Source organism: Phocoena phocoena, chromosome 16, assembly GCF_963924675.1.
Source record: "Phocoena phocoena chromosome 16, mPhoPho1.1, whole genome shotgun sequence".
NCBI classification, from domain to species: domain Eukaryota; kingdom Metazoa; phylum Chordata; class Mammalia; order Artiodactyla; family Phocoenidae; genus Phocoena; species Phocoena phocoena.
This window is the reverse complement of record NC_089234.1, coordinates 13,630,129-13,657,096: the sequence shown is the minus strand read 5'-3', so window position 1 is coordinate 13,657,096 and position 26,968 is coordinate 13,630,129. Positions and strand designations below refer to the sequence as shown.

Genomic DNA, 26,968 nt, shown 5'->3' with positions numbered 1-26,968 from the left:
AAGGTGCTATACACATCAGTTGGGAAGCCTTGGGCTTCAGACTCTGAGAACCACTGATATAAGTTAAACCGAGACTGCAAAGGCAGATCCTTGAAGCCTCATGCAAAGAAGGCTAATTATGTGCTCCTGCTGTTAAAGACAATTCAAAAGGAAAAATAAAAAGATTCTCCAAATACCCACTTGAACCCATTCTACCATCTATCATATATGCCTGTGTTGGAGGTACAGAGGGGCATAGCCTTTCCCAGCTGAGTCAGCCCTCCATCAGAGAAGAAAAATCATTCTTCACCAGCAGCAACAAAGTGTATGACTTAAATGCAGATATCACTGTCACAAATCTGCCTCACAGTGAAACACACGGGACAATAGGAAACACTTCAATGCTATTTTACTATTTTATTTCTTGAGCTAGACAGTGGGTACATGAATGTTCATGATCTTATTTTCTATACCTTTTTGTATGTCTGAAATAGTGGGGACAAGAGAAGATTAAAATTGGTACACGGTTCTCATGTCAGAAATTAGCTTCCAACAGCAAGTTTTTGACTTAGCCTGTCCCCAAACACCTTAAAAGACTAAAGGTCTTGCGTTTCGGGCCTAAGATACATACTTCTTCAATTACTTCTACAAGTTTGCTCTTGAGATTTTCCAATTCAATGGCTAATATCTTCTTTTCCTCCTGAACAGATACAATTTGATCTCGAAGTTCTGCATTTTTAAAGAAAAAAATAAGAAAAAGAAAAGCCTTATTTTTAAAAGAAGAAACCAATCTTGTCAGAAGAATTGAAAATGCCAATCCATGTGCAGCTTATGGTCAAAGTTATTCCGCAATTAAAAGGAAAATGAAGTAGCAAAAGACAATGGAAATATCACTTCTCCCCCCCCCCCGCCCCACCAAATATAGCTATGTTTCTAAAATTTTGTATCAGGCACGCTCACTATGTTAAATATACTAGATCATGTTTTCTCTGCAATTTATCAAACCTGTATTCTAGGAAACTATCTGGCATTTTAGAAGTAGAATTTTTTTAAGCTTTCAGCAAAACAAATTAAGGCACTGTACTAATTTATTTTTTAATGGCCATGGGCTTTTGTCACAATGCAATACAAACAAACTGGGCAGCTAATAATTTGGAGATTTTGATTTAAAGAAAAAAATCCTGACTTGCTGCCAATTTACAGCCCTTAAACATTATTTGAACTGACTCAAAATAAAACCTATTTGAAAAAGGGTTAATTCTAATAATTTTCTCTCCAGGGTGTTGGTGTTTTGTTTCTTAATTTACTTCATATTTCATATTATTGAGATTTAATGAAAACTGTATTACTAGAGTGAAAATACTAGCAACTGTAAGTGCAAAAACTTCTGGTGTTAGATTAAAGTTACTTCTACCACTCAAATGTTAAAAAAAAAACATGGATTAGCACAGAGTATTACATTTATACCCAGGCCCACACACTTTTGCCACTTAGCTTTTAAGTGCTTTTAATTTCTTACCCTTCCAAAGATAGTTAGAAACCTGCTATGTGGTTATTTATTTATAAGTTAAATCAAACTTTTTACATGAACCCAGCTTAATTGAAGGGTTCTCAGAGGCTTTTATTTATTTATTTATTTTTGCGGTATACGGGGCTCTCACTGTTGTGGCCTCTCCCGTTACGGAGCACAGGCTCCAGACACGCAGGCTCAGCGGCCATGGCTCATGGGCCTAGCCACTCCACGGCATGTGGGATCTTCCCAGACCGGGGCACGAACCCGTGTCCCCTGCATCGGCAGGCGGACGGACTCTCAACCACTGCGCCACCAGGGAAGCCCCATCAGAGACTTACTTTAAAACCACTTTCTTCACTGGCTGGCTAATCTTAAAAAAGAACAAGAGACCATACCATTCAAGACCTAACAGAAGGGAGAAATACAAACAAAAAGAAAGCCTTTAAACTTCTTCTCCCTTCCTACCAACATAAATATGATTTTGTCTTAAGTTAGGGGGTAGAAAGTCAGGTTAAGATGGCTTTCTTTTTACTTTCTTCTTTATACTTCTTGCTGAAGTTTTATCTACCAAACAAGCAAACAAGTATTGCTCCTGACAGGTACAGTAAGTTAAAATGCTCCAATAGTTACTGAGCCCCAAACTGTTTTCCTACATCCTTAACAATATATAGGTGTGTGTGTGTGTATTTATTTATTAATAAAGTTAATGTGTATTTAATAGATGTATCATGTGATCTTGCCTTACAGCACTACTTGGGGACCACCGCAGTTGCTTAATACTACATACTGCTTTTAGCTCATTGCCTGAATCATATGGGAAGTCCTTGGAGGGCAGAGACTAAGCAATTTGGGGAGGTATCTTCCCCAAATATTCCAACAGAGAACCAAACTAACAGGAGGTGTCTGCTAAATATACTTTTATTCATTCTTACTTTCATTTAACAAAAATATCTTAATACACAGTCCTATCCTTTAGAAGTTTATAGGCAAACTGACTGCTTCTGTCAAGACAATGCTTTCAAAAGTGCCTAATCCCAAACAAGAAAGTACTCATAAAGCTATACATCCATCATGATTCTCAACCAGGCCACCCCCTGTGACAAACAGTCAGAATTTTTTCCAAAGTAGGAACCAGGCATCAATATTTTTTGAAATTATCATGTAATTCCAATGTGCAACCAGGGTTCAGAAGCATTATCCTAACAGGAGTCAAAAACATGCTCAATAATTAAGCCAGGGATCCTACCCTTGATTTGCTTCTGACACTGTACTGAGACACAAGTCTCGGCAGCACCCTCAGGGTCCATGGTTGAATCTTCATCATCAATGTTGATCTCTTCAGTTATTACATCTGGCCCCAGCTTGGCCATGTATAACATGCTGATTCTTTTCAATGCTTTATTTTCTTTATTTAACTAAGGCAAATATAAAGACAGTTATTTTAACAGCAGTCAAATGAGTGTTTTGCCACCTAGAGGGGTGGGATAGGGAGGGTGGGAGGGAGATGTTAAGAGGGAAGAGATATATGTATACGTATAGCTGATTCACTTTGTTATAAAGCAGAAACTAACACACCATTGTAAAGCAATTATACTCCAATAAAGATGTTACAAAAAAATGAGTGTCTTGGATTTTTAAACAATAGACAAATTAAGTGTATTTTTGTCTTGCACATTCATCAACATTCACGGCATGAAGTAACAATTAGAAGAGTCATTAAATAAGGTTTTTTATACTTTTTAATATTAAATTTATTACTTTAAGTAAAACCTATGCCTTATAGCCAGCAGCATGTGAAAATGCTAGTTATAACTGATAAATACAAGAAGAATTAAGATGAAACACCAGTATAGATTAAATAAAATTTCAATTTATTCACAGTCATTAAAAGTCTTAATTTAAGACACTTTCTTTCAAGCAAATATTTTGTTTGATGCTGTGCTGTGAACATCTTTGAAATGTTTGTTTGCCTGGAACTCTCTGTTTTCTGGACACTGACACTCCTCTTCACTGTTCCAAATGATTTCTATGGGAACAGCCAAGTTCTCCCAAAGCACAACCTACCACTTTGGCCATAGCTATAATAATTAGTCCAGGAATTAGGCACATAATCCAAGCTTGGTCAATTAGATCCTTTCTCTAGAAATTTGGAGACTGGAACAGAGAGATGAATTCCTTTCCATGTGTCTGGATATACAGTAGCTACTGGCAACCACATTACACTACTGAATTGAGGAATAGAGAAAGGCAGTCGACAGCAAAGCCAAAATGGAGCCAATGTGTAGGAGAAACAGAGAAAAGCAACAGACACAGGGTTTGCCACAGGGCTCCAGTCCATTCCTAAAATGCTCCTAGCTCATGGATTCTATGGGATTCTCCAATATCCCTCTGAACAAATTCCTACTTTTCTTTCCTTTTCTTGCTTAAATTAGTTCAAAATGTGTTTCTATCTGTACATAGAGTTCTAATAATACACGCTAGAAGAAAGTTCAAGATACGTTTCTATTATCTCTATCTAATTCACTGCAGATAAAGGAATCCTAACTCATTAATGTATTTGTTATCCCCTGATGTAAAAATGAGTTGGTTATCAATTATTGTTACCTTCTTCAGCTCCTGTGTTTATGTGCACATAAATGTTAGTACAAGGCACACACGAAGACTAAAGTTGATCCAAAGTCCACAGAAGGAAAATACGGTTTTGCTTATGTGTTCTCTTCACAAGACTAAAATATAAAAGGTCTTCTCTTATTTGAGTATAAAGTATTTCATATATTGATTTCTCTAGTATAAAATATAAGATACAGAAATGTGTTTGCATTTACTAAGGGCCGTTGGCCATTAAGACAAGTTCTTAATTTAATAACTGACACTGGAAATAAACACAGACAGAAACAATTCACTGGAAAGCTAAATGCCCTTCACTGCTGTAAACCTTATGCCAGAATAAGATGTTTAGTATCGTATTTGTCTGGCTTTGGTCCTTCATTTGTGATCATGATTAGGATCCTTCAGGGTTTCTCTCAGGGAAAGTCCAGTCCATTTCAATTTGGGAGATCTGATTCTTACCCCAATAATATGGAAACTAAATATACCCCGAGTAGCGTGGTCTGGAACACAAGAGCATTCCCTGACCTCTCTGGGGAATCAGGAAGAATCACTTAGAAATGGCTATGAACCATTCCACAGATTCTTTCCTGGGAAGGCTGGCGAGATCTATTCAAGGAATCAGACACAGACCTTTATTCCCAGTTCTCCATATTATATTAGAGGATCAGGGATAAGATATAAGACCCATGATTTCCCAATCCCTCTTCCCTCAGATGGAAAATTCAAGTAAACATTGTTTGTGTGTTCTTTGAACCATGAATGCTAGAGCATGGCAGTAGACGCTCAAGGACCATCGTCAATTCTCAAATGATGACATCTTTTCTGAATGCAAGGAGAAAAGAACAATTTAAGAAAAACTCAAGTGAAAAAACTCAAGACTTAGTTTGTAATTCTGCCTCCTAATATTTAAACTAATGGTTCACAGCCCTGCACATTACCATCTGTAGAGTTTTTTAAAAAAAAAAACTCCCAACATGCAGGCCCTCACCAGACCAAAATCTCTGGCAGTAGAGCCGAGCATAGCACTTTTTCAGGGCTTCCCAGGTGATTCTAATGTACACCAATACTACAGATAATTGACATAGAGGAATGCAGTACTTGAGTATGCATTTCTATAAAATTAGTATAGCAGAGTTAAGAACTCAGCTCTGCAATCAAATTGTCTCTGCCTCTAGAATAATCTGATCTTTCAGTGTCAGTTTTCTCATCAGCTAACTAAGGATAAAAATAGTCTCTATCCCATAATATGAAGATTAAATGAGATATATATATATATAAAGCATTTAATATAGTGACTGACATACAGTAAAAATTCAGCAAATATTAGCTATTAGTAACAAAAGAGGTTTAGTCTGTGTGTCTAATTTTCCTCTGGAAGTCATTTATCAGCTAGTTTTCTTCAACCAAGGTATTCATCTATACAAAGTTTCTTCCCCCAGGATTCTCATGAAAAACTGAAAATACTAATTTTTGCCATCTGGTGCTCCCCAGGCCACCATCGAAGTAATATTTAATAACCTAACAGTTAACAGTTCTGCCCTCAAAAGAGTTTTAATGCCTCTATCAAGCCAGGCACCAAAGTCTACCAGCTACTATTTGGCTGTAATACAATTACTCTATTCAACAAAGTTACTTATCTCAAGAAAAAAGCCAAACAAAATTGCAAACGTCTTCTCTAAAACAACATTTTCACATTCTTAAAGAAGAAATATAAGACTTATACACATTAAATCTTATAACCATACTAAGTGGAAATTTTTGAGAACTATGAATTCACAAATTTGGGCTGAGAAATTTCACTGCAGTTATTATTCATCAAGTTATATAGGTCAATGGCATGCTACTTGGGTTTTAGAATCCTTATTAGTTACAAGGCAAAAATAAATCTTTTGTAACCCTACAGTAACAGAATCTTATACTATATTCAATTTTAAATAGGGTTTTTATATTGAGCACAGTTTAATGAATATTTAAAGATACAAAATAAGCAAGTTAAACAGACTTGGATCATACGATTTAAATAACTGGTCTATAATTATCAGTTTAACTTTCACATTTTAGCAAAGGAAAGCATCCACACTTGCTTTTAAGGAAATAATGTAGTCAAATTGTATTTCTGACCCACCTCCTAGAGAAATGGAAATAAAAACAAAAATAAACAAATGGGACCTAATGAAACTTAAAAGCTTTTGCACAGCAAAGGAAACCATAAACAAGACAAAAAGACAACCCTCAGAATGGGAGAAAATATTTGCAAATGAAGCAACTGACAAAGGATTCATCTCCAAAATATACACGCAGCTCATACAGCTCAACATCAAAAAAAAACAACCCAATCCAAAAATGGGCAGAAGATCTAAACAGACATTTCCCCAAAGAAGATATACAGGTTGCCAACACACACATGAAAGAATGCTCAACATCACTAATCATTAGAGAAATGCAAATCAAAACTACAATGAGGTATCACCTCACACCGGTCAGAATAGCCATCATTTAAAAACCTACAAACAATAAATCCTGGAGAAGGTGTGGAGAAAAGGGAACCCTCTTGCACTGTTGGTGGGAATGTAAATTGATACAGCCACTATGGAGAACAGTATGGAGGTTCCTTAAAAAACTGAAAACAGAACTACCATATGACCCAGCAATCCCACTACTGGGCATATACCCTGAGAAAACCATAATTCAAAAAGAGTCATGTACCACAATGTTCATCGCAGCACTGTTTACAATAGCCAGGATATGGAAGCAACCTAAGCATCCATCGACAGATTCATGGATAAAGAAGATGTGGCACATATATACAATGGAATATTACTCAGCCATAAAAAGAAACGAAATTGAGTTATTTGTAGTGAGGTGGATGGACCTAGAGTCTGTCATACAAAGTGAAGTCAGAAAGAGAAAAACAAATACCATATGCTAATACATATATATGGACTCGAAAAAAAAAAAAAAAGGTTCTCATGAACTTAGGGGCAGGATAGGAATAAAGACGCAGACACAGAGAATGGACTTGACAAGGGGAGGGGGAAGGGTGAGCTGGGACGAAATGAGAGAGTAGCATTAACATATATACAGTACCGTATGTAAAATAGATAGTGGGAATAGTGGGAAGCAGCTGCATAGCACAGGGAGATCAGCTCCTGCTTTGTGACCACCTAGAGGGGTGGGATAGGTAGGGTGGGAGGGAGATGCAAGAGGGAGGGGATATATGTATACATATAGCTGATTCACTTTGTTATACAGCAGAAACTAACACAACATTGTAAAGCAATTGTACTCCAATAAAGATGTTATAAGAAATTGTATCATAAGAAACATTCCATTTGTCATTAATTTGAGAGCAAACACTTTAGAAAAATAAGAATTTACAGAAACTCTGCTGCTTAGAAAATGAAAACTGCTTCCAAAAATGACAATTAATACTTAAATCAGGATGTGCTACTTTCATTTATTGATCACACATATAATGAAGTTTCCAAACTTTGCATTCAAAGCTGTAGTATCTTCCACATCCAATGAGCACATCTACAGCATTTAATTGAATAGGGTATTTTTGGTTTGTTTTTTATCCTAAAGTTCCTGAGTTCACACTGTATCCTCAAAAACAAACCGTAAGTCCATTTCCAAAAGAGCTTCTTAAAGAATAGAAGACAAACTATAAGTTAAGGATCCTATTGTCAATACTAAATTGTAAAAATGACCCTAGAGATTAGTAACACACTGGTTCATAAGCAGGGATGAATATAACAGTCTCCTGGCAGCTTTTTCAACATTCACATGTCTGGGCCATACTCCCAGAATCAGTGGGTCTGGGGTATTCTTAAGAAATCAACCCTGGTCTACCCTGACAATTATGACATGATAATTGCAGGTTAGAGAGGTGAATTCTCTTGCTCAAAATCAACTGTTAAATAAAAAAGGGGGGAATAGCAATAAAATAATTTTTTAAGGGGACCAATGATTAAAGTCATCATAAAGAAAGTCCGTCCCATTCTCACTTTAGTCCTAATTCTAGTTCATCCTGTCATTTAAGATGAGATAATGGCAGTCCAGGGAACAGAACTAACTTGGCCAAAGTCACATATGTCCAAAATTATACAATTAGGAATAAAACCTGTACATACTGCCTCCCAAACCACTGTTTTCCATAAACTGCCAGTCCTGAGAGGTAGCCAGTGCTCTCACTTTGGATGTCCTATTGCAACAGGGATACTTGTTAATAACAAGAGAAAAATACAGAAACTATCCTTAGCCACTACAAGATTCAGAACAACTAGTATGCTCTGAATACATTTTTTCTACTTGGTCCAAAAGTAAAGGAAATGAAAAGAGAATTCCAACAGTATTATCAACCAGTGAACTCTAGTGATATAGAGAATAGAAATGATATGAGAGCACCCATGTTATCGTTGCTTTTAAAGCAATGGCCTCTATTGCTATATATTCTCAGACAAATAACAGAAAAGAAGCTATATACACATACTTATATTCTTAGTTAGGTTCTGCCTGCATATCTTATGAATTCTAATGTAGTGCTGTTATGCAAACAATTAAGCAAATACCTCTAGCAAGCACACTGCTAATGCATACAAATTAAACTGACTGACTTACTGATCTACAGAATTTCAGTTGCATCCAAAGGAATACTCTGGATGTAGGTGATGGGGGAGAGGGGAAAGAAACAAAACCAGCAACACTAATGAAATTTGGCTGAAAATTGCTGTAATCCATTTTCTGATGAAGTGGTTCAGATGCATTTTACCCAACTCAAAATACATAAGACAGAGATTAAAAACATTCTATAATAATAATGTACTTCTGATGAGACAGAATATAGAAAATTACACACTTGGTAAATTCATCAGCTAGAAGCAATCAGTGGAGCACTGGAGGTCACCCTTAGCAGGCCCTCACTTTGCTTTCAAAAATAATCACCTGAACTCTAAGGTCTGAGGCTGACTTTTTCATCTGATTCAAACAGGAAACACTCACTGCTCTTTCATGTCACTCTAGGTTAGTTTCAAACTTGGTTAGCATTTTAACCAAATGCACAGACATTTGGAAAGTTGAGTTCAACAGATCACTCTGGGACCATTTTCACAGGCAAAAACCACAAATGCTGAAATACACACACACAAATACTTTTTTTTTTTTAACAATCAAAATAATCTTTGCATTAAGACAGATATTTACATAATCATATTCCAGGATTCTGAGACCTCTGATGAGGATCAGGAGAGCAGACAACTGATTAGAGAACTAGAAAAGCAGAAAAGGACAGAGGCCACTGTTTGGAAAAGCAAGTTGAAATTTAAAAGCTCAGGTAGAATTCCTTTATTTGAAATGTCTCACCTTTGTTGCCAAAGCTTCAGCACTTTCTCGACAAGTCTTCTCTATTTCAAGATGGTTCTGCATAAAATTCACTTCCTCTATAACCATGTGAGAAACTAGGAATGAGGGGGAAAAAGTCTCAGCATTCAGAGATTAGTCAGCTATTCCAGAAGCCCACACATCTTGTCCCATGATTAAGAATACTGCAATTCTTTAGCTAGCCAGATCTTTAGCTATCATGAAAAAAAAAGCGTTTAAGACGCTGCCCTGATTAAATATTAGCTAATATTTGAATGTAGAAAGAGAAACGAAGACAACGAAGAACTTTTATCGCTATTACACACATTTTGAGAAAGCTATTGAGGATTTTTTAAGTGTCTCTTTTCTATGTAGCTGTATACATAACCACAGACATGTCTGCTAATTTAAACAAAAGAACCTCTCTTACATTAAAAGGGGCAAACATGATTTCCTTTTCCTAGCAGGATGTAACCCATGCGCCTACCAAGGAAAATTAGCTAAAGAGAAATGTTTAAAAATAAATCTTACGTTGATCTCCTATGTGGAATAACAACATGGCAGCTTAACTAAGTTAAGTATTTCAATAGTAGTCTTTATTACTGACAAAGTATTTAAGAAACTCCAGGGCAAAAAAGTATAGCAACGAGATTTATGTACTACATGATGATGAAAGTAGATGCTAATGAATTGCTTCTTACATCACAGACTGTCAGGAAGATCAAAAGAAACATAAAATTTTACTTGATATTTAACCAATGTTTCAAAAATAGCAATTTTCAGACTTTTTGTTAGCTGGTTTATATAAAAGAGATTCAAAAGTACAAAATAATTTAGAACTTGAATTATACTCTGCCAAGATCAAGTAAGAAAAATGCCAACTCCTTTCACCCATATTTCTAGTTAAAAGAAAATGCTCAGAATTTCAAACTTAACCCTAGACATGTATACTTACTGACATTTGTTTGGCTTAAAAAAGAAAAATGAAGGGCACCCAAATGTGAAACCCAACAAAGTTAGGCAAAAAGCACTGGGCTCACATAACACAAAGAGAGATTACTTTTGCTTCATTTAAGCTTAATTAACCTGCAATTATGATTAAACTCAGGGGAAAAAATTTCTCTCCAAATTAAATACAAAAACGTATTACTTCCTAAGTCTGTCCGAAGTTCTTATTACGTTAATATTCAAATTCATAAAGCAGCACTAAATGGCCAGAAACATCTCTAACCTTGACATTTTTTCAGGGGTAATAATAATCTGCAGCAAATGCAGGCCAACCAAAAACCACTTAACTAATTAGTAGTTGCAGTCACCGAGAAAAACATGAATCAACACTGTTATTACAAGTGGCACATTTGAGTGGCATCTAATTATGACTTGATGAGCACGATACTTGCATTATCAACATTACTACTGCATCCCATTGGGGCCTAAAAGCTGCTGATGGCATTGACTTCGAGAAACTCCCACTCAATGGTACAGCAGCACCCAGCAATCGCCTTGGCAGGGGCCCCCTCACTAAATGACACGTTAAGCGTAATTACTGGTAGACATTGTAAATAAACAGGATTGGAAGTGAAAATTGTACCAAGTGCATAAGACACAATCTGACACATTGGAAGTGGCAGCCTTAATTGAGAGTTTCTTTGACTGCTCAAGATCATTTCAACTGCATTTCTCAGAGGACAGTGATTATAACTGTGGAGACAGACGGCATAATGGTATCAGCACTGCTGACAGAGCAGTGAATTAAATTGTATCTGCTGTTGTGTGAAAGCCTTGATGAGAGGTACAGATGCCTTAGTGGTCTTATCATTATAACACAATGGTCATGTTGTCATCAACCTTTCTGGCTCCAATTGAAAAGAAATGATTGTGTGTTGAAGCTCTCCCCACCCCCGCTCCACACCACCCCCCTTTTCCTCTTCTATCTCTTGTTCTGAATAGAACCAATTTTCAGAGAGCTATGAAATCACGCAATAGGTCCTAAAATGCAGCTGCTTGGCATACAAACGGGTCCCCATTAAACTGGAATCACACACAATATGTGTTTATGCCAGAAGAACAAATAGAAGCTGAACACAGGCCAAGTTTATTCATACACACAAAGCCCATGTAGCTCTTCATCAATATAATTGCCTTTTATATTGTAGTTTAAATAATAGGCTCTATTATTTCCTTAAAATCCTAATATTCCTGGCATTTTATCACTATGTTTACAAGGTAGGTTCTTCAAAAATGTGAAGGAAAGAGAAAAGAAACCTATACGATTTTTACAACATCAAATACTACTTCGAATTTTAGCCTTAACTACTTGACATCTTCTAGCACAATCTGGTATTTCCACTATCATAACAAAAACATAAACATTCTGCATTTTTCATAGGAATTTGACTTTTTATTCAATAATATTCTTGCTCATGGAAGAGTAAGAAAAATCATTCCACAGTAGTAAGGTTCAGGCCTAGCAAAGAAAGGAAAAAACCACACACACACATTTTCTAAACATTTTGTAAAAAGTTGCCTTCTAATTTAACTTGATAAAGTTAGCTAGGTAGCACTAGCCCACATTTTCTCCAGTTCTGATATGGTATACTCCATCAGGTAGGGTTTTTATTTCTTCCTGTAAGAGGGAACAGTGGAAATTTTAAATTTGCTTTAATTTTCAGTTTAAAAAATTATCCCAATGCTAAACTGACAGCACAGAAACCTACTTATAAACTTTCTATATCCAAAAGGAACGTATTTCAAAGGGCATGCATTTATATCTTCGAAAAGGATGACCCAATTTCCAAAACCAAAAGTCAGGTCACCTGACACAAAACAGAAATCTTTTTTTTTTTTTTTTTTTTGGCCACATCACGCGGCATGTGGGACCTTAGTTCCCCGACCAGGGATCAAACCTGTGCCCCCTTCAGTGGGAAGAGTGGAGTCTTAACCACTGGACCGCCAAGGAAGTCCCAGGAATTTTTTTAATATAAAAATTTATTTACACCCTTCAAAGGAAAAACATTTTAAAAAACTTTAATTGTTCATTTAATGATTTGCCTATGGCCCTGAATTCGGGCTTGACTCATAATATCCACAATCCATGACCTCTGTACCTGAAACACCTATAATCTGGATGACATAAAGGTTTAAAAAGAAAACAGATGAACTTTAAATAAAGTGCCCCTATTACTGCAGTTATGTTTTAAAAATCCTTGTACTTTAGAAATACATACTGAAATCTTTACAGATAAAATGATATGGTGACTGAAGTTAGTTTCAAAAACTCCGAGGTCAGTGACAGTAAGTATATGGATGCATAGAAGAAGACAACTTCTTTTTTTTTTTTTTTGGGTATGCGGGCCTCTCACTGTTGTGGTGTCTCCCATTGCAGTGTACAGGCTCCGGACACGCAGGCTCAGCGGCCATGGCTCACAGGCCCAGCCGCTCCGCAGCATGTGGGATCTTCCCAGACCGGGGCACGAACCCGTGTACCCCTGCATCGGCAGGCAGACTTTCAACCACTGCACCACCAGGGAAGCCCAAGAAGACAACTTCTGAAGCTATGTGATGGGTACATGGGGGTTCATTATACTTTTTCTCACTTTGTACAAGCTTGACACTTTCCATAATAAAAGTTTTTCTTAATGACTCTGGGAACTCAGAAGTATACCCTAAAGGAGTATCAATTATTGCTTCTATCAGTCTAGTTGAATTAGCAAAGTCTATCTCTCCTGTTCTATGACCCCAAAACATTGTTACATACTTGCCATCATAGAATACATCACACTGTAGGGGAACTGGGGTTCTTTTAACTTGTTTTGTCTTCTACTAACTGAGCATCAGCAGAGACTTTCTTCACTCATGGCTGACTCTCTTGCACCTAGCACAATGCTATGTACAAAGCAGTTATTCATACTTGTGTTTGTCTGATGACTGAAAAAATGTCTCAGGCCTAAGTTCACGTGTGAATACCTTTTTACAGGAATGTTCTCTGTAGTACAGAACTGCTTAGGAAACAACCACTATCATTGTTTATCAGGCCAACTATGTTTCTGTCGTGTGCTAAACCCCTTTACGTGTGTCCACTCGTAAATCCTCACAACCATCTTAGGAAGTAGGTATTATTATAGCAATTTTGTATTTGAGAACACTGAGGCCCAGAGAAGTTAAGGAACATATCCCAGATTACAGAGTTCTAACTGGTAAAGGCCACCTAAAGCTATTTCTAGATGACTTCAATTTTCTATGTTCTTTTCTAATTCCTCATATTTAAAAATGACATCACCAATGATGCTGCTTCTTGAGCAAAACTCCTCTCCATCCAGCCAACTCTCAGCAATATTTACATGCAGGATATCTCTAAAGTATACGTGGCAAACATACCATAAGTTCTCGTGCAATATCAGATTACTTAGAAAGGTTTTCATGTAGTGAGATAACAGCCATGAAAGCTAGCAGGTATGCAGGAAAATTGGTAGGCACTAAAACAGAGCAGGGGATCTAGTGTTGTGGCCTAAAAGACATGAAAGAACTTTACTTACTTTCACTTTCACAGAAATCTGTCTTTCTGGGCAACATGGCTTTACTATGCAGTCAATGGTGTACTCCGTCCAGAAAGACAGGAGAAAGGCTCGGGAAGAGCTGGCAGAGGGCCAAGAATCACACGGAAATATGGGCAAAACCAGCTACGAAAAGTATGCCAAGCTAGGAAGAGTTGATCCCAACAGCCTAACAAAGCTCTTCCTGACCCTCATTCGGCTGCTCTTCCTACACCTGGAGAACCAGAACTAGAACTAGGTAAACATTACAGGAAGGCAGATTTCAACTTAGTACCAAAAGAAACCTTCCCCTGGAGCTGTCCAAATGTGGAGACTGGTGTTCAGAAACTAATTCATGAATGGTAAATGAAACAAACTCATAATACTGAAGGGCAGTCAAGCCCTGGATGGTGCAGTAAATGAGATGGTGGTAGCAGCAACTAGTTTTTTTTTTGTTTTTTTGCAGTACACGGGCCCCTCACTGTTGTGGCCTCTCCCGTTGCGGAGCACAGGCTCCGGACGCGCAGGCTCAGCGGCCATGGCTCACGGGCCCAGCCGCTCTGCGGCATGTGGGATCTTCCCAGACAGGGGCACGAACCCACGTCCCCTGCATCGGCAGGTGGACTCTCAATGACTGCGCCACCAGGGAAGCCCGCAACTAGTATTTATTGAGCACTTATTATAGTGCCAAGCACTGTGTTCAGCACTTTTTTTTTTTTTTTTTTTTTTTTTTTTTGCAGTACATGGGCCTCTCACTGTTGTGGTCTCTCCCTTTGTGGAGCACAGGCTCAGTGGCCATGGCTCACGGGCCCAGCCGCTCCGCGGCATGTGGGATCTTCCTGGACCGGGGCACGAACCCATGTCCCCTGCATCGGCAGGCGGACTCCCAACCACTGCGCCACCAGGGAAGCCCTGTGTTCAGCACTTTTTACATGGATTATCTCATTTAATCCTCGAACAGCCTATAAGGTAGGGTCATCTATTCCATTTTTACTAATGAAGGAATTGCTCAGGGCTATAGGGATTCACACCAAATGGTGCTTTTTACTGGTGAAAACTGCCTCATTCCCTTCCAAATCTGAAATTCTACTCTATGTTCTAAAGTCGTGAACCATTTAACTCAATTTTTAAACAAATATTTAAAGTTTTCTTAGTCTCCATTTTCTGTTCTTTTGAGACTGAGTGAAGAGTTAATACTCTGTTTTCCTGCCATCTAAACTTAAATTAGGTTGATGTAGTAAAGGTAAAAACTGAATGAAAACAACAATAAAGATGATTTCTTTCAAGCTTTGAGTTGCTCATAAGGAAAAATGTAAATTTTTAAAACTATCAAAGGTATTTAGAGGAAGAGAAATGGAAAAGAGAAATGGTAGATGAAAGCAAAGTTCACATGTTACTCTAAAGGTAGACTGATTTGGTAGGAAGTTGCTTCCACTTCTGCATAATGCAAGAGGTAAAATCCCTACTACCTACCTGGACCAAAACATTTTATAATTCCAACCATAAGAATTCGAACTATTCCCACTGCACAGAGTATGCCAATCCAATATAAATAACTAATTCAAACACATTAACTGGTAACTATGTCAATGGTATAACTCTTGAAGCTGTAACCCAGTGTCAGTTCAAGTGTAAGAATGTCCCATTAATCCTGCATTAGGGAAGGAGAAGGTCCTAAACAGCTACAATCCACACATTCACAGATAAAAAAGTTCTGTCATAGCATATTGGCCACCAAAGATAGGTTTTATCAACAATATTCCCTTTTGGTTTTCCTCGTTACAGCCAGATACCTGAAATAAACTGGCTATTGAAATTTCACTATAAAGCTGCATTTTTATAGCTGCTTTACCTTCAGCAAGAATAAAATGCTTTGCGGTGTAGTTACCAAGTCAACGCTTTATGATATAATCAAACAACCTGACTAACACGGCATCTGCAGAAGGATGGACAAAGGCCCTGCTTCTAAGGGGGAGGGTCACTCTCCCTGCTAAGGTCTGGCCCTTTCCCGTGACTTATTTCCTTCTGATCCTTCTGAGTGTGATCAGATATGTTCTATTTTAGGGGATGAAGTAATAACAGATTTACATCACATAAAAAATAACATAGCAAAAATTAAGAAGATTATTAAAGCTTTTGTGGGAATATAACTTTCCTTGGTGAGAGGGCTATTTCAACCATTCAAACTCCTAAAAATGTATAGTTCTGTAAACCTAGAATTCCTTTTCCATAAATTAACCTAAGGAACTAACCAGACCACTGTAAAAATGTATGTATAAGAATACTTGTCATGGCATTATTGATAATTACTAAAAACCAGAAATAATCCATCTATCACTGAAGAATTGTTTAAATAAATTACGGTACTATCATATAATAGAATACTATGGGCAACACTAAAAACTGATATACATATCTCTACTGACATGCAAAGATGACTATAATATACTGTTTACTGAAAAGAGTAGGCTATAAAACTGAATGCAAAGCATGACTGTATTTTTTGTTGATACATATATTTCACAGATAAAAGATCAGGAAAGGAAGACTATAAAATACTAATGTTGGCTTTTCTCAAAGAGTGAAGATAACAAATTTGCTCTCTTTTAACTGTTCTGTATAGTAAAATTTTTTATAACAAGCACAAACTGTGTTTTATATATATATATAAATAACATACTTATGAAACAATAATGCTCAATCCATTTCTTTAAAAATCACAGTAATGCCAGAGCACTTTTTGGGCAAATAGGAAGACAATTCTTCCTTTCTTGGATGCCCAATGCATCAGCAACTAAACACAGGGTACATGTCTACCCACATAATCCCAAAGCACAGTTGTATGTGTTAGAACAATTCCACTGAAATGCTTACATACTTTTCTGAAATTCCTCCAGTTTTTTAACCGCTTCATCTCGTTCTTGCCTAATTTTGTCACACTGAAATGAGAAAAAAACAGAAATGTTAACTTTATATCATAAGTTTGGAAAGACAAGAAAGAGCAAACATAAACAATTTTATGAAAACAAAAAATAAAAATCTTAAAAAAGCATTAATGATATATCCAGAAAAGACAAAAACTCTAATTCAAAAAGATACATGCACCCCCAGTGTTCATAACAGCACTATGTACAATAGCTAAGACATGGAAGCAACCTAAGTGTCCATCAACAGATGAATGGATATAGAAGATATGTGATATGTATACCATGGAATATCATTCAGCCATAAAAAAGAAATAGTGCCATTTGCAGCAATATGGATGGACCTAGGGATTCCTATACCAAGTGAAGTAAGTCAGACAGAGTTAAATATATGATATCACTTATATGTGGAATCTAAAAAATAATACAAATGAACTTATTTACAAAACAGAAACAGACACACAGACATAGAAAACAAACTTACGGTTACCAAAAGGGAGAGGGCGGAGATAAATTAGGAGTACGGGATTAACAGATACATATCACTATATATAAAATAGATAAACAACAAGGATTTACTGTATAGCGCAGGGAACTATATTCAACATCTTGTAATAACCTAATGGAAAAGAATACACACACACATACAACAGAATCACTCTGCTCTACACATAAAATTAACACAATATTGTAAATCAACTATAGTTCAATAAAAAAGAAGAAAAATAGAATAATTTTAAAAAGAAAAAAAATATACGAAGGGAAAAAAAGGCATGAATGGCCACACGGTATTTGTTACTGCTCACCAGCATGATATTTGTAACACTTGTATCTGGCCAATTTTCTCAGACGTTCTAAGATAATGAGTCACCTTCCAGGCTCATTATCTCTTCAGTAACAGACCAATTTAACATCCTTGAGTTAAAATGTATTCATTCTTTAAGAGAATATTTGTGCCTCTTTTTAAGTAGGTATTTTGCTGACACAGTAAAAACCCCACTCATCCGCAGGTCAGATTCCTGAAACTGCGCAGTTTCAATTATCCAGAACCCTGGGGGCACACTGGAAGTGACCACTGCCTGGAGGCAAACTGCTGCCCAACTTCCCATGCACTCTCTCACTCAAGAAAAAACCATCCATGTATCCTTAGAATTCTGAATAGAAAAAGGTAGCAAATTAAAAGGAGGGAAGGCAAAAATAACTTATTAAAGCATGAGGATCTTTTAGGGTATCAGGTACAGAAACAAGTATCTAAACTGGCTCTGTAGACATTAATGAATTTTTTAAAAACCTAACATTCATTATGAGCACTGAATTCAATTCACCCCGATTTTCACAAAATAGGAAGTAAAACACATTTTAGGAAGATTTTCATCAAAAATATCTAAAACTTTAAAAAGTGATTTTAGCTATTAGAATGATAATTAAAATTTTAATTGTGTGGGAGTACTATTATACTAAGAGGACCATATGAACAAAGTTATATTTTAATACTACCATGTCAGAAAAACACATCTGGGATATGTTTTTTGGGATTTCACACCTTTGGATATTTTTATTTTCAAATGTCAATGGCTAAAAAATTATGATGCCACTGATAATTGGGAAAACCCAAATTAAAATAGTAAGTGATATTCTCATCTAATAGACTGGCAAAAACTGGAAAAGTCTGGGATCAGATGTAGGATACTCTCACATACTGCAGATGAAATGTCAACTAGCATAACTACTTTTGGAAATAAACTAACAAAATTGGAATTGTACATACCCTATGACTCAGCAATTCTACTTCTAGATTCTAGAATCTCTAGCAATGTGTACAAAATGATCTATACAAACATGTTCTGCATTTATAATAACAATAAATCATGGTATATCCATATAATACACTATAAATGAAAATGAATAAACTGAAGTTAAATGTATGGTTTCTCAGAAACCATAATGTTGAGTAAAAGGAATTATAGAATATATATCAAATGATACCTTAAGCACACAAAAACACTTTATTTATATTGTATCTGTATATTTCCCAATACATATGGTATATATAAAAACATAAAAACATGAACTAGAAGGATACACACAAAATACGTAACAGTAGCTGCCTCTTAAAAGATAGGGAGGGGAAGGGGTCTAGGGCTGGGTGACACAAAGGACCTTCAATTTTATCTGTAGCATCCTTTTTTCTTTTTAAATTTCAAAAAAAAATAAGCTAATTCTGTGAGGTGTGTATTTGTTATATTATTCTCCGCCCTTTTCTATGCTTTTAAAATATTTTTAAAATAAAAAAATTAAGAAAGCAGTTCAGTTTTGTACGTCAGTCTCTCAGGAACTGAAACTTTCTAAAAGCTTTAGTTTTAAAAACCTATCTCTGTTCATTTGGGTAAATCCATTCTGGCTAGAGTACATGAAACGAGTACACGGTGTTAAACTAGCAAAGCTATTTACTAAATACTGACCTACACCCTCCACAAGAGGGGTCAGGCAGGACCATTTTCTAAAGGAAAAGCCATATCCTTTCACTGAAGTTTTCTTGTGTCAATTTAACTTCTGTAAAAAGGTAATTCTGTCTAATACAGTTTCTAGTCCCAACTTCACATGTAAATTGTATTTATTGTCTTTTGGTGTTTAAAATTCTAAACACTCTATAGAGTCCTGGATTCTCAAATACGTTTATGAGATCCTTCCCCCACCAGATAGTGTAACACCTAACTTCATGAGCGTGCTAGCCAGCTGTTTCAGGAACGCTCCTCTCATTTTCTAGAATGTGGTACCTGTTCCCCTTGTACTTCCCCACCACCCTGCCAGTCTGCCCACCCATGGCCCATGCTCTTCGCTCGTAAGGCCCAGGTAGACATGCTTTGGTTAATAACAGGTCTCAACATCACAGTCTTATCCCAACATTCAAGTAACAAGTTTCTACAGTCCAGCTATGTGCTTTCACACTAACTCTATAGTCATCACCAGCAGATTCAGAAGCAGTCTCCCAACACCAGCTGTGTTCTATCAGAGGTCTTCATGTTGCTGTGCTTTCTATTTTCTGCAACCATATTATGATAGAACTGGCAGCCACAGAATTTACCATCTGCTATGGATACTGAAAGGGGTGTGTATTGTGGGGGGCGGGGATTTACACATGCTGCAAAAGCAACTTATTTATTCCAACCAGAGCTGAGCAAAATATGAAGGACGTACACGTTTACTAAGCAGAAATCCAAACATCTACTTATTTCCTCATTTTAGATGAACCCAGAAAAATATCTTGTAACCTTTCTCTCCATCTACCAAGAGAGAGAAAGTAGCAAAGATTCCGGGCCTTTTTGGAAGAACGTTGTATCTTTACGTCCCACAGAAGCCCCTCACCCATCCTACCCCTTCCTCTCTCCTGCTCACGCAGCTGCATCATTTGTAGAAACTGCTTCTTTTTGTGTGAGAATTGCTCGTGAAGACTCTGCAATAGCAACAGATGTTCTTGGGCCCACGTCCCTTAATTACGATGCTCAACGATTCTCTGTAGCTCAAGGCTGGAGTAGAACCCAGCAGCACGAGTGCTGGCTGGTTTAAGCAAGTTGGATCACATTACATCAATTCTAGAGTCTCTATTTTGGCTCTTCATGAAGTGGTGAATTGGCAGGACGTTAGCCTTGCTGCTTTTGAAAGCTCTTCATATTAGAAGCCCTGGCTGTTTTCCAGAACTCTTCCTTGAGGCTCATCCAGGCAGATACCTGGCTTCTGAAACTAAACCAGCATCTCAAAGCACTGGCAGACTGATTTGTGAAGGAAAGTCTTTCCAGTGTGTATTGGTATTCCCCTATCCCTGACCGAAATGGGCAGCTCTGTTCTTTCTGCCTCGCATATCATCCAACTGCTGTTTGTACTAAAATGTCTGCTTAATGGGGCTCAGCAGAAGCACAGATAACTGTAGGTACTAAGATATCTTTATATTTTGCTGTGTGTATATTTTATGCAAGAAAACCCCCAATATTCTGAATTGTGTCTAACTTCCACTAACATAAACATTCATTTTTATCTCCATGACACACAAATGCAACAAAGAGTTGCCAGCCTACAGAAAGGCCAGTGTGGGGCCCAAGAAGTACACACATGCACTGCATACACAGGACAGCAACAGAGTAGGCAATCTACACAAAGACAACTACCATACAGTTGACTGAATTAGACTTCTAAGCAGGCATCTACTGTAATCACTGAATGCCTTTATTTCCTTCCTCCAAGTATTGAACAAATTATTCATACAGGTTCTATGTTAAGCAGAGAAAATACAGTGGGGAACATAATAGGCAATGTGCTCTCACAAAAGTTATGATCAACCAAGAAAGATCAACAGTGAAACAAGCAATTTATAAGAACACTTGCCATAATGAGAGAAGTACTGCACTACAGGAACATACAGCAGAGGCTACAACATTAAGTCTGAAAAGGTCTCAACTCCACACCATTTTTTACTTATTTGTCTTGAACTTCATTCCTTTTATGTCCAGTTACAATATTTAAAAGTTTAAACAGGCAAAGCATCAGAATTGTCCATATTTACCTGTTTTAGAATATTTGGTGATGCAGTTCGAGGACCATCAAATCATTTTTAGTAAAAATCAACAATTCTATTGTTCTACCTATGTAAGTTTGGCTAGAACTCAGCTGTGCTTATCCTTAAAGAACACAATAAATTAAATCATTCCCACTAGGATGGAATTCTTTTCACTCCCTTTCTCTTTTGGTAGTGTTCTTTCTTCCAATTCAAAGTTCTTTCCCTCCAATTTTCACAGGCAATAAAGTAGTAACTGTCCCCTAAAGCTGTCTTACAGCATTCTCCAAATTCTAGGTATTGTGTGTTAGATGGAAACACATGTCATCAGAACAGAGATCCTTGCTCTTTGTTTCTGGATAGATTGCTGTTAATAAGAGACTCATTTTCACTTTCAAACTGCTAAGTAATTACTTTTTCTCTGGCACAACCACTTGCCACTCTGCTCTAAAGAAACTGCATGTATGTGAATGTATTATGCATGAACAGTTAGCATAATGGATGCATATCTTGCTCTTTAAAGTGGCTTCTTTACTGATTTTTTTTAAATAAAATACTTCGGGACCTTCACCTCTGAAATTTACAAAAGATGAAGAAATTTTAACAATAGACAACTGAGCCAAGATGCAAACAGTATCATCTATCTTGCTTCTTGAAACCTAAGTCTTGGAAAGTGTCTGTCTCATTCCCTTTTCATTCATTGTTCCTGGCAAGCTGACAGAACCGCCTGATGCAGTGTTACAGTAGCTCACCCAAACGACTTCTAATCAGCCACTTAAACATTTATTCATTTCAAAACTCGATCTCGGAACATAGAATTAAACATAAATACTTACTGTTCAAAGGCAGACATTCTTCTATTCTACAGATTTCCTTCTTTTTATGCACACTCCACACTGCCCCCACCACTCTGAGAAATGTGAAAGCTATTCCATTAAAAGCTCAAAAAAGCTTTGCCCCCACCATATAGGAAAAAAACCACAAACAGCTATGACAAAGATCCTGAATGAGTCATAAGAGAATGCCCTTCAATTGTAGAAGCATGACTAACATATTTAAATATGATGATTGCTTCACAAGCAGAGTAAAACTTCATTTGGTTGACTTCAAAATATACAAGTCCTCTATTTTTCTTTACCCCAAAAATAATTTGGAAGGGTTGTTGACTTCAATGTGATAGGCCTTCTCACTTTTTAACATACTGTTGATAATGCTATTTAGAAACTGGGCAAAAAATAAGTAGCACCCTTTCCATAATCTCCACCTATCTTGATGTCTAAAAAAAACAAAACTGAAGCTTTTACAGTTTAATCCAACCCAGATATCTTACATGTACCCTATATAATATTTTGATAATGAATTTTGGTTGGTAAAATGTGGTAAGTGCATAAGAAATATACAGATGTTTCATTACAAAGAGGCGACAATTCTGCTTGTGAGAGAAAGAAAAAAAGTAAGCCACATTTAATCCAAGCATTAAGAGATAAGAGTTAGTCACACGGAATTGAGTAGGAACCTTGTCTTTTTGTTCTTTTCCCATCCCACCCCTAAACTCTAAGCATTCACTTATATGTACAATTTATCACAGTTATTTGTCAATTTGCCTGCGTCCCTCATTAGAGTAGTTTTATTCTAGAGTGGGACCTTCGTATATTTTTCTTTATATCCCAGTACTCAGAAGGCATTCAGCAAAGTTTTCCTTATCAACTCAGATCCTGATTCCATCCTCAAAGACACTGATAAAAACCACAAAATGATCAGCATTATATTGTTCTTAAAAAGGGAGAACTGCAAAGGAAAAGATCATTAAAACACTGGCCCACCCTCCCAAATCTCCTACTCTTACCCTCGGAATGCATTATGTCAGAATCTATACACATGTGCACGCACGCACACACACAAACACACAGAGGCACACGCACGCTGAGAATTTTTCTGATGTAAGACTGATTTGATATTTAACTTTCAGTTTTTAAATACAAACCAATAGATGATGAAGACAAATGATCCAGAAAAGTACTGAGTCTGATAATTTGTTGTGGAAAACTCATGGGCTAACAATAAAAAATTAAGAATAAAACCAAGACCTTTGGGGAAAAAGTCAATTAGATCCCCTAGGTTTACCTGCTTCAAACTTAGTATTTTTGGTTAGAATACCCTGTCTGAATCTAGACTCTGTTAAGCCCTGAGGTCCTGTTTTCTGTGAACTAGAGCTGGCACAGGGTTGTTTGGAGCATCAGATAAGGGAGATAAGGGAATGTACATGACCCACAGTAGCTTCTTAAAAAAACAGTCTCTTAAGCAACCACCTGTTCTGAGGAAATTCATGTCCTACCACTTGTCTCAACAGAGAAGATTCTAAACAGGGCATAAAAAGATCTACCCAAAGGAATCACACCCACTGTCTCTTCCCATTGATAAGGTTCATGACCTGACAACAAAGATGTTTAGACTTAATGTGGACACACAGAAGGAAAAAACTTGCCATTTATTTTTCTGGTCGCTTACACTTCTGCAAAATTTCCCCACATCAAATTAACTATGGCAAAAGACTCTTACTTTAGATTCCTATCCTTGACTGATTTAACTGAACTCGTTTGGGGTCACGAGGTACGAATGGCCATGAATATTTGCTGATGGGGACTGGACAAAGCTCACACAGCCAGGCACAGAGAGTGCTTTGCCAGAGAAAATGGTGTTCTCCATTTACCACCTCCAGAACTAAAGCTGCTTTTACTCATTCTGTGCTGTATTAAAAAGGCTTTTATTATAGGCTTCCCTCCTTTGTAATACAGCCCCCATTTCGGGGAAAAATCTGCAGTAATAAGCCTACTAGTCTTTTAACACAAGATAAACAGAGTGCGGTAAACTTAAAACCATCCTATTTTGTTTTACCCTACCACACAGCATTCCATATTGCTTTCATTTCTTTTCTTCCCATTTCTGTTAATAGTTATTTTTAAAGAATAAGTACAGAAGCACATCAATACAGATGTTACAAAAGTATCAGGACATACTCTGTGTAGAGAAACATGTAAACAGGTAATGGGCTAAGGTAATTTTTAATCCTTGTTTTGCCAAATGCATCTTACCTACAATTCACTTGTATAACAGATGGTTCACATAAAAACTCACTGCAGGAAGTGGCTCGCAGTTAAACAACCATCATCATCACTAATAACGGGTGTTTATAAAACATCTACTATCTTTAGGGCAATGCTAGGTCTACAAGTAAGCAAGGATTAAAGAAGGATAAGAGAAAACAAAAAATTTACTCTTTTTCCTCTTATGTTATTCACATTCTTCTATATCCTTCTTTCTTCATCAAATGAAGACACTTGTTTGCTTTCCCTCCTCCTATCTTCCAGGTTAAACCAAGGAGTTCTCCTGAATTAACCCTTCCAACTTGTTTTGCTCTTCCCCCCTTGGACCAGGAACATATATGGAAGAGACTCAATTGACTGATAACGTCTTGGCTCCTTCTCCTAGAGCTGGAAGATGGCTGGGTATCTTACGGAAGAAGGCTCAAGCTATCTGGCATAAGCTTCACCCATTAGCTTTGCTTTAAAATTATGGGACAACAGGGACCCAAGATCTAAGCATATACTCCCCACCTGCTGGCATCCTCGGGACATCTGTGATTTTGTGTGGTTATGTTAGAATGAGAAATCTTGTCAAACTGTTTTCTGTGACCTCCTTACCATATTAGAGACGCATGTACCAGCCACCTTCTATCACAGATATTCTCATCACCCCACCCCCACCATTCCCTGAATTGCCTAGTGAAAGTAAGGGAAGATACTTAAAATTTCAAATATAAATAAATTTTTAAATAAAAATTTTATTTCAAAAATAAACCAAAGATTTATTTACAAATGAGCAAAGGAGCATGAAACGTGGGTGAAAAATAACAATCTAAAAATCTATTATAATGTGCTTTGAACTAGAGGACTTACCATTAATACCACCACACCAACATCTATATAGGTAGCAAATTAATACGAGTAAAAAAGTTAAATATGATTTTTAAGAGTTCAATAAATATCCACAAACGTGCCACAAGTTTTACAAATATTTAGCTCACTGCCAATTTTCATTACAGCTCTTACTCTGAAATTTTAAAGACAAGGTTGCATAATGATGTGTACCTTCTTTCATAACCACGAAGGACCTGTCTTATTAATTTTCCACCATGGATGTTATGCTTTGAAATATCTGGTCTATCAAACAAATTTCTAAAAATAGAAATTTTAAATTTTTAAAATAAGTTTCATTTATATCTAAATAACAATAATGGACAGTTCCCCCTCTCTCTCCTTTTCATTTTCTACTCAGTCCCTCTACTTTCTTTAGCCTTCCCTTCTGTATGTCCCTTCCCTAAATTTTTAGGGAAAAAAAGATATATATTAAAAAAACACTCATGGTGGCACAGTGGTTGAGAGTCCGCCTGCTGATGCTAGGTGACACGGGTTCGTGCCCCGGCCTGGGAGGATCCCACATGCCGTGGAGCGGCTGGGCCCGTAAGCCATGGCCGCTGAGCCTGCGCGTCCGTCCGGAGTCTGTGCTCCGCAACAGGAGAGGCCACAGCAGTGAGAGGCCCACGTACAGCAAAACCAAACAAAACAAAACAGAACACTCATGAATCTTAAATGGATATGTCCAGAGACATAAAGGTAAGGAGAATTTAATTATTTAACCGTTAAAAAATAAAACTGCCAGAGCCCAGGAAAATATTCACCACGCTTCACCATCTTCACATTGGGTGTTTTTCAACTTCCAATAGATTATTCATATACTTAGAGGAAGCAAACATACAAAGGGTTTAGGGAAGCATCTGAGCTAAACACCAATGACTAATTCCAAAGAGCTCTCTCCAGATCTAATATGTCTCAACCCAAAAGGTAAATGTCTCAGGCCTTCAATTCCATCACTAGAATCCCAAATCTGACTGCTGGAAAAAGTACAATTCTTGGGGGCTTGAGTTGCTTGGCTTGGTGCCTTGCTGCACATTTAGCCGTGTAGTTAATCTCCCAGAGCAGCACCCACTGTGGCATGCCTGCTATTCTTTACCATCTGGAGCCTGGAGTTGATATTAGCCTGAACCACACATGCAGGAGAAAAGAAATTTTAAAAACCACTCTCATTCACATTTAACTGAAATTGGTGGCAGAACAATGCACCATGCTGTCTAGGCTTTTACACAAGTAAGAGAGGAAAGAAAGGGTAAAGTACAAACCTTCTCCTTTGTCTTCTGGTTCTCTGCTCTGAGGTCTTCATATTCACCTATTGCTAAAAGAAAAAAAGGAAAGCAATGTTATAATGCTATCAAAAGTTTACTATGGGAAAACCTGGGAACCCAACTAACCCCTATTGTCTATTTACAAGGTTCTGGGTGGGGTGGAGAAGAGGCCACAGAAGAAGGGCTCCTGCTTTTAAGAATAAGGAAGAAGAAGAGACCAGAGCAGATGTGAGCCCACGGAGCCGAATTTCAGTTCTCCTGGGT

General features: G+C 37.2%; 1 protein-coding gene across 1 annotated transcript in view; it reads right to left on the bottom strand.

Annotated features, from left to right (window-relative positions):
- The window catches only part of SHTN1 (shootin 1), an 85,495-nt gene extending 58,746 nt beyond the window's left edge, over positions 1-26,749 (bottom strand). The window contains exons 1-5 of the mRNA XM_065894242.1: positions 26,702-26,749; positions 16,871-16,931; positions 9,464-9,558; positions 2,739-2,907; positions 611-708 (exon numbers count right to left, since the gene is read on the bottom strand). Coding sequence (XP_065750314.1) covers positions 611-708; positions 2,739-2,907; positions 9,464-9,550 — 354 coding nt within the window. The 5' untranslated portion in view covers positions 9,551-9,558; positions 16,871-16,931; positions 26,702-26,749. The remainder of the gene's footprint in view (positions 1-610; positions 709-2,738; positions 2,908-9,463; positions 9,559-16,870; positions 16,932-26,701) is intronic.
- Positions 26,750-26,968: the final 219 nt, after the last annotated feature.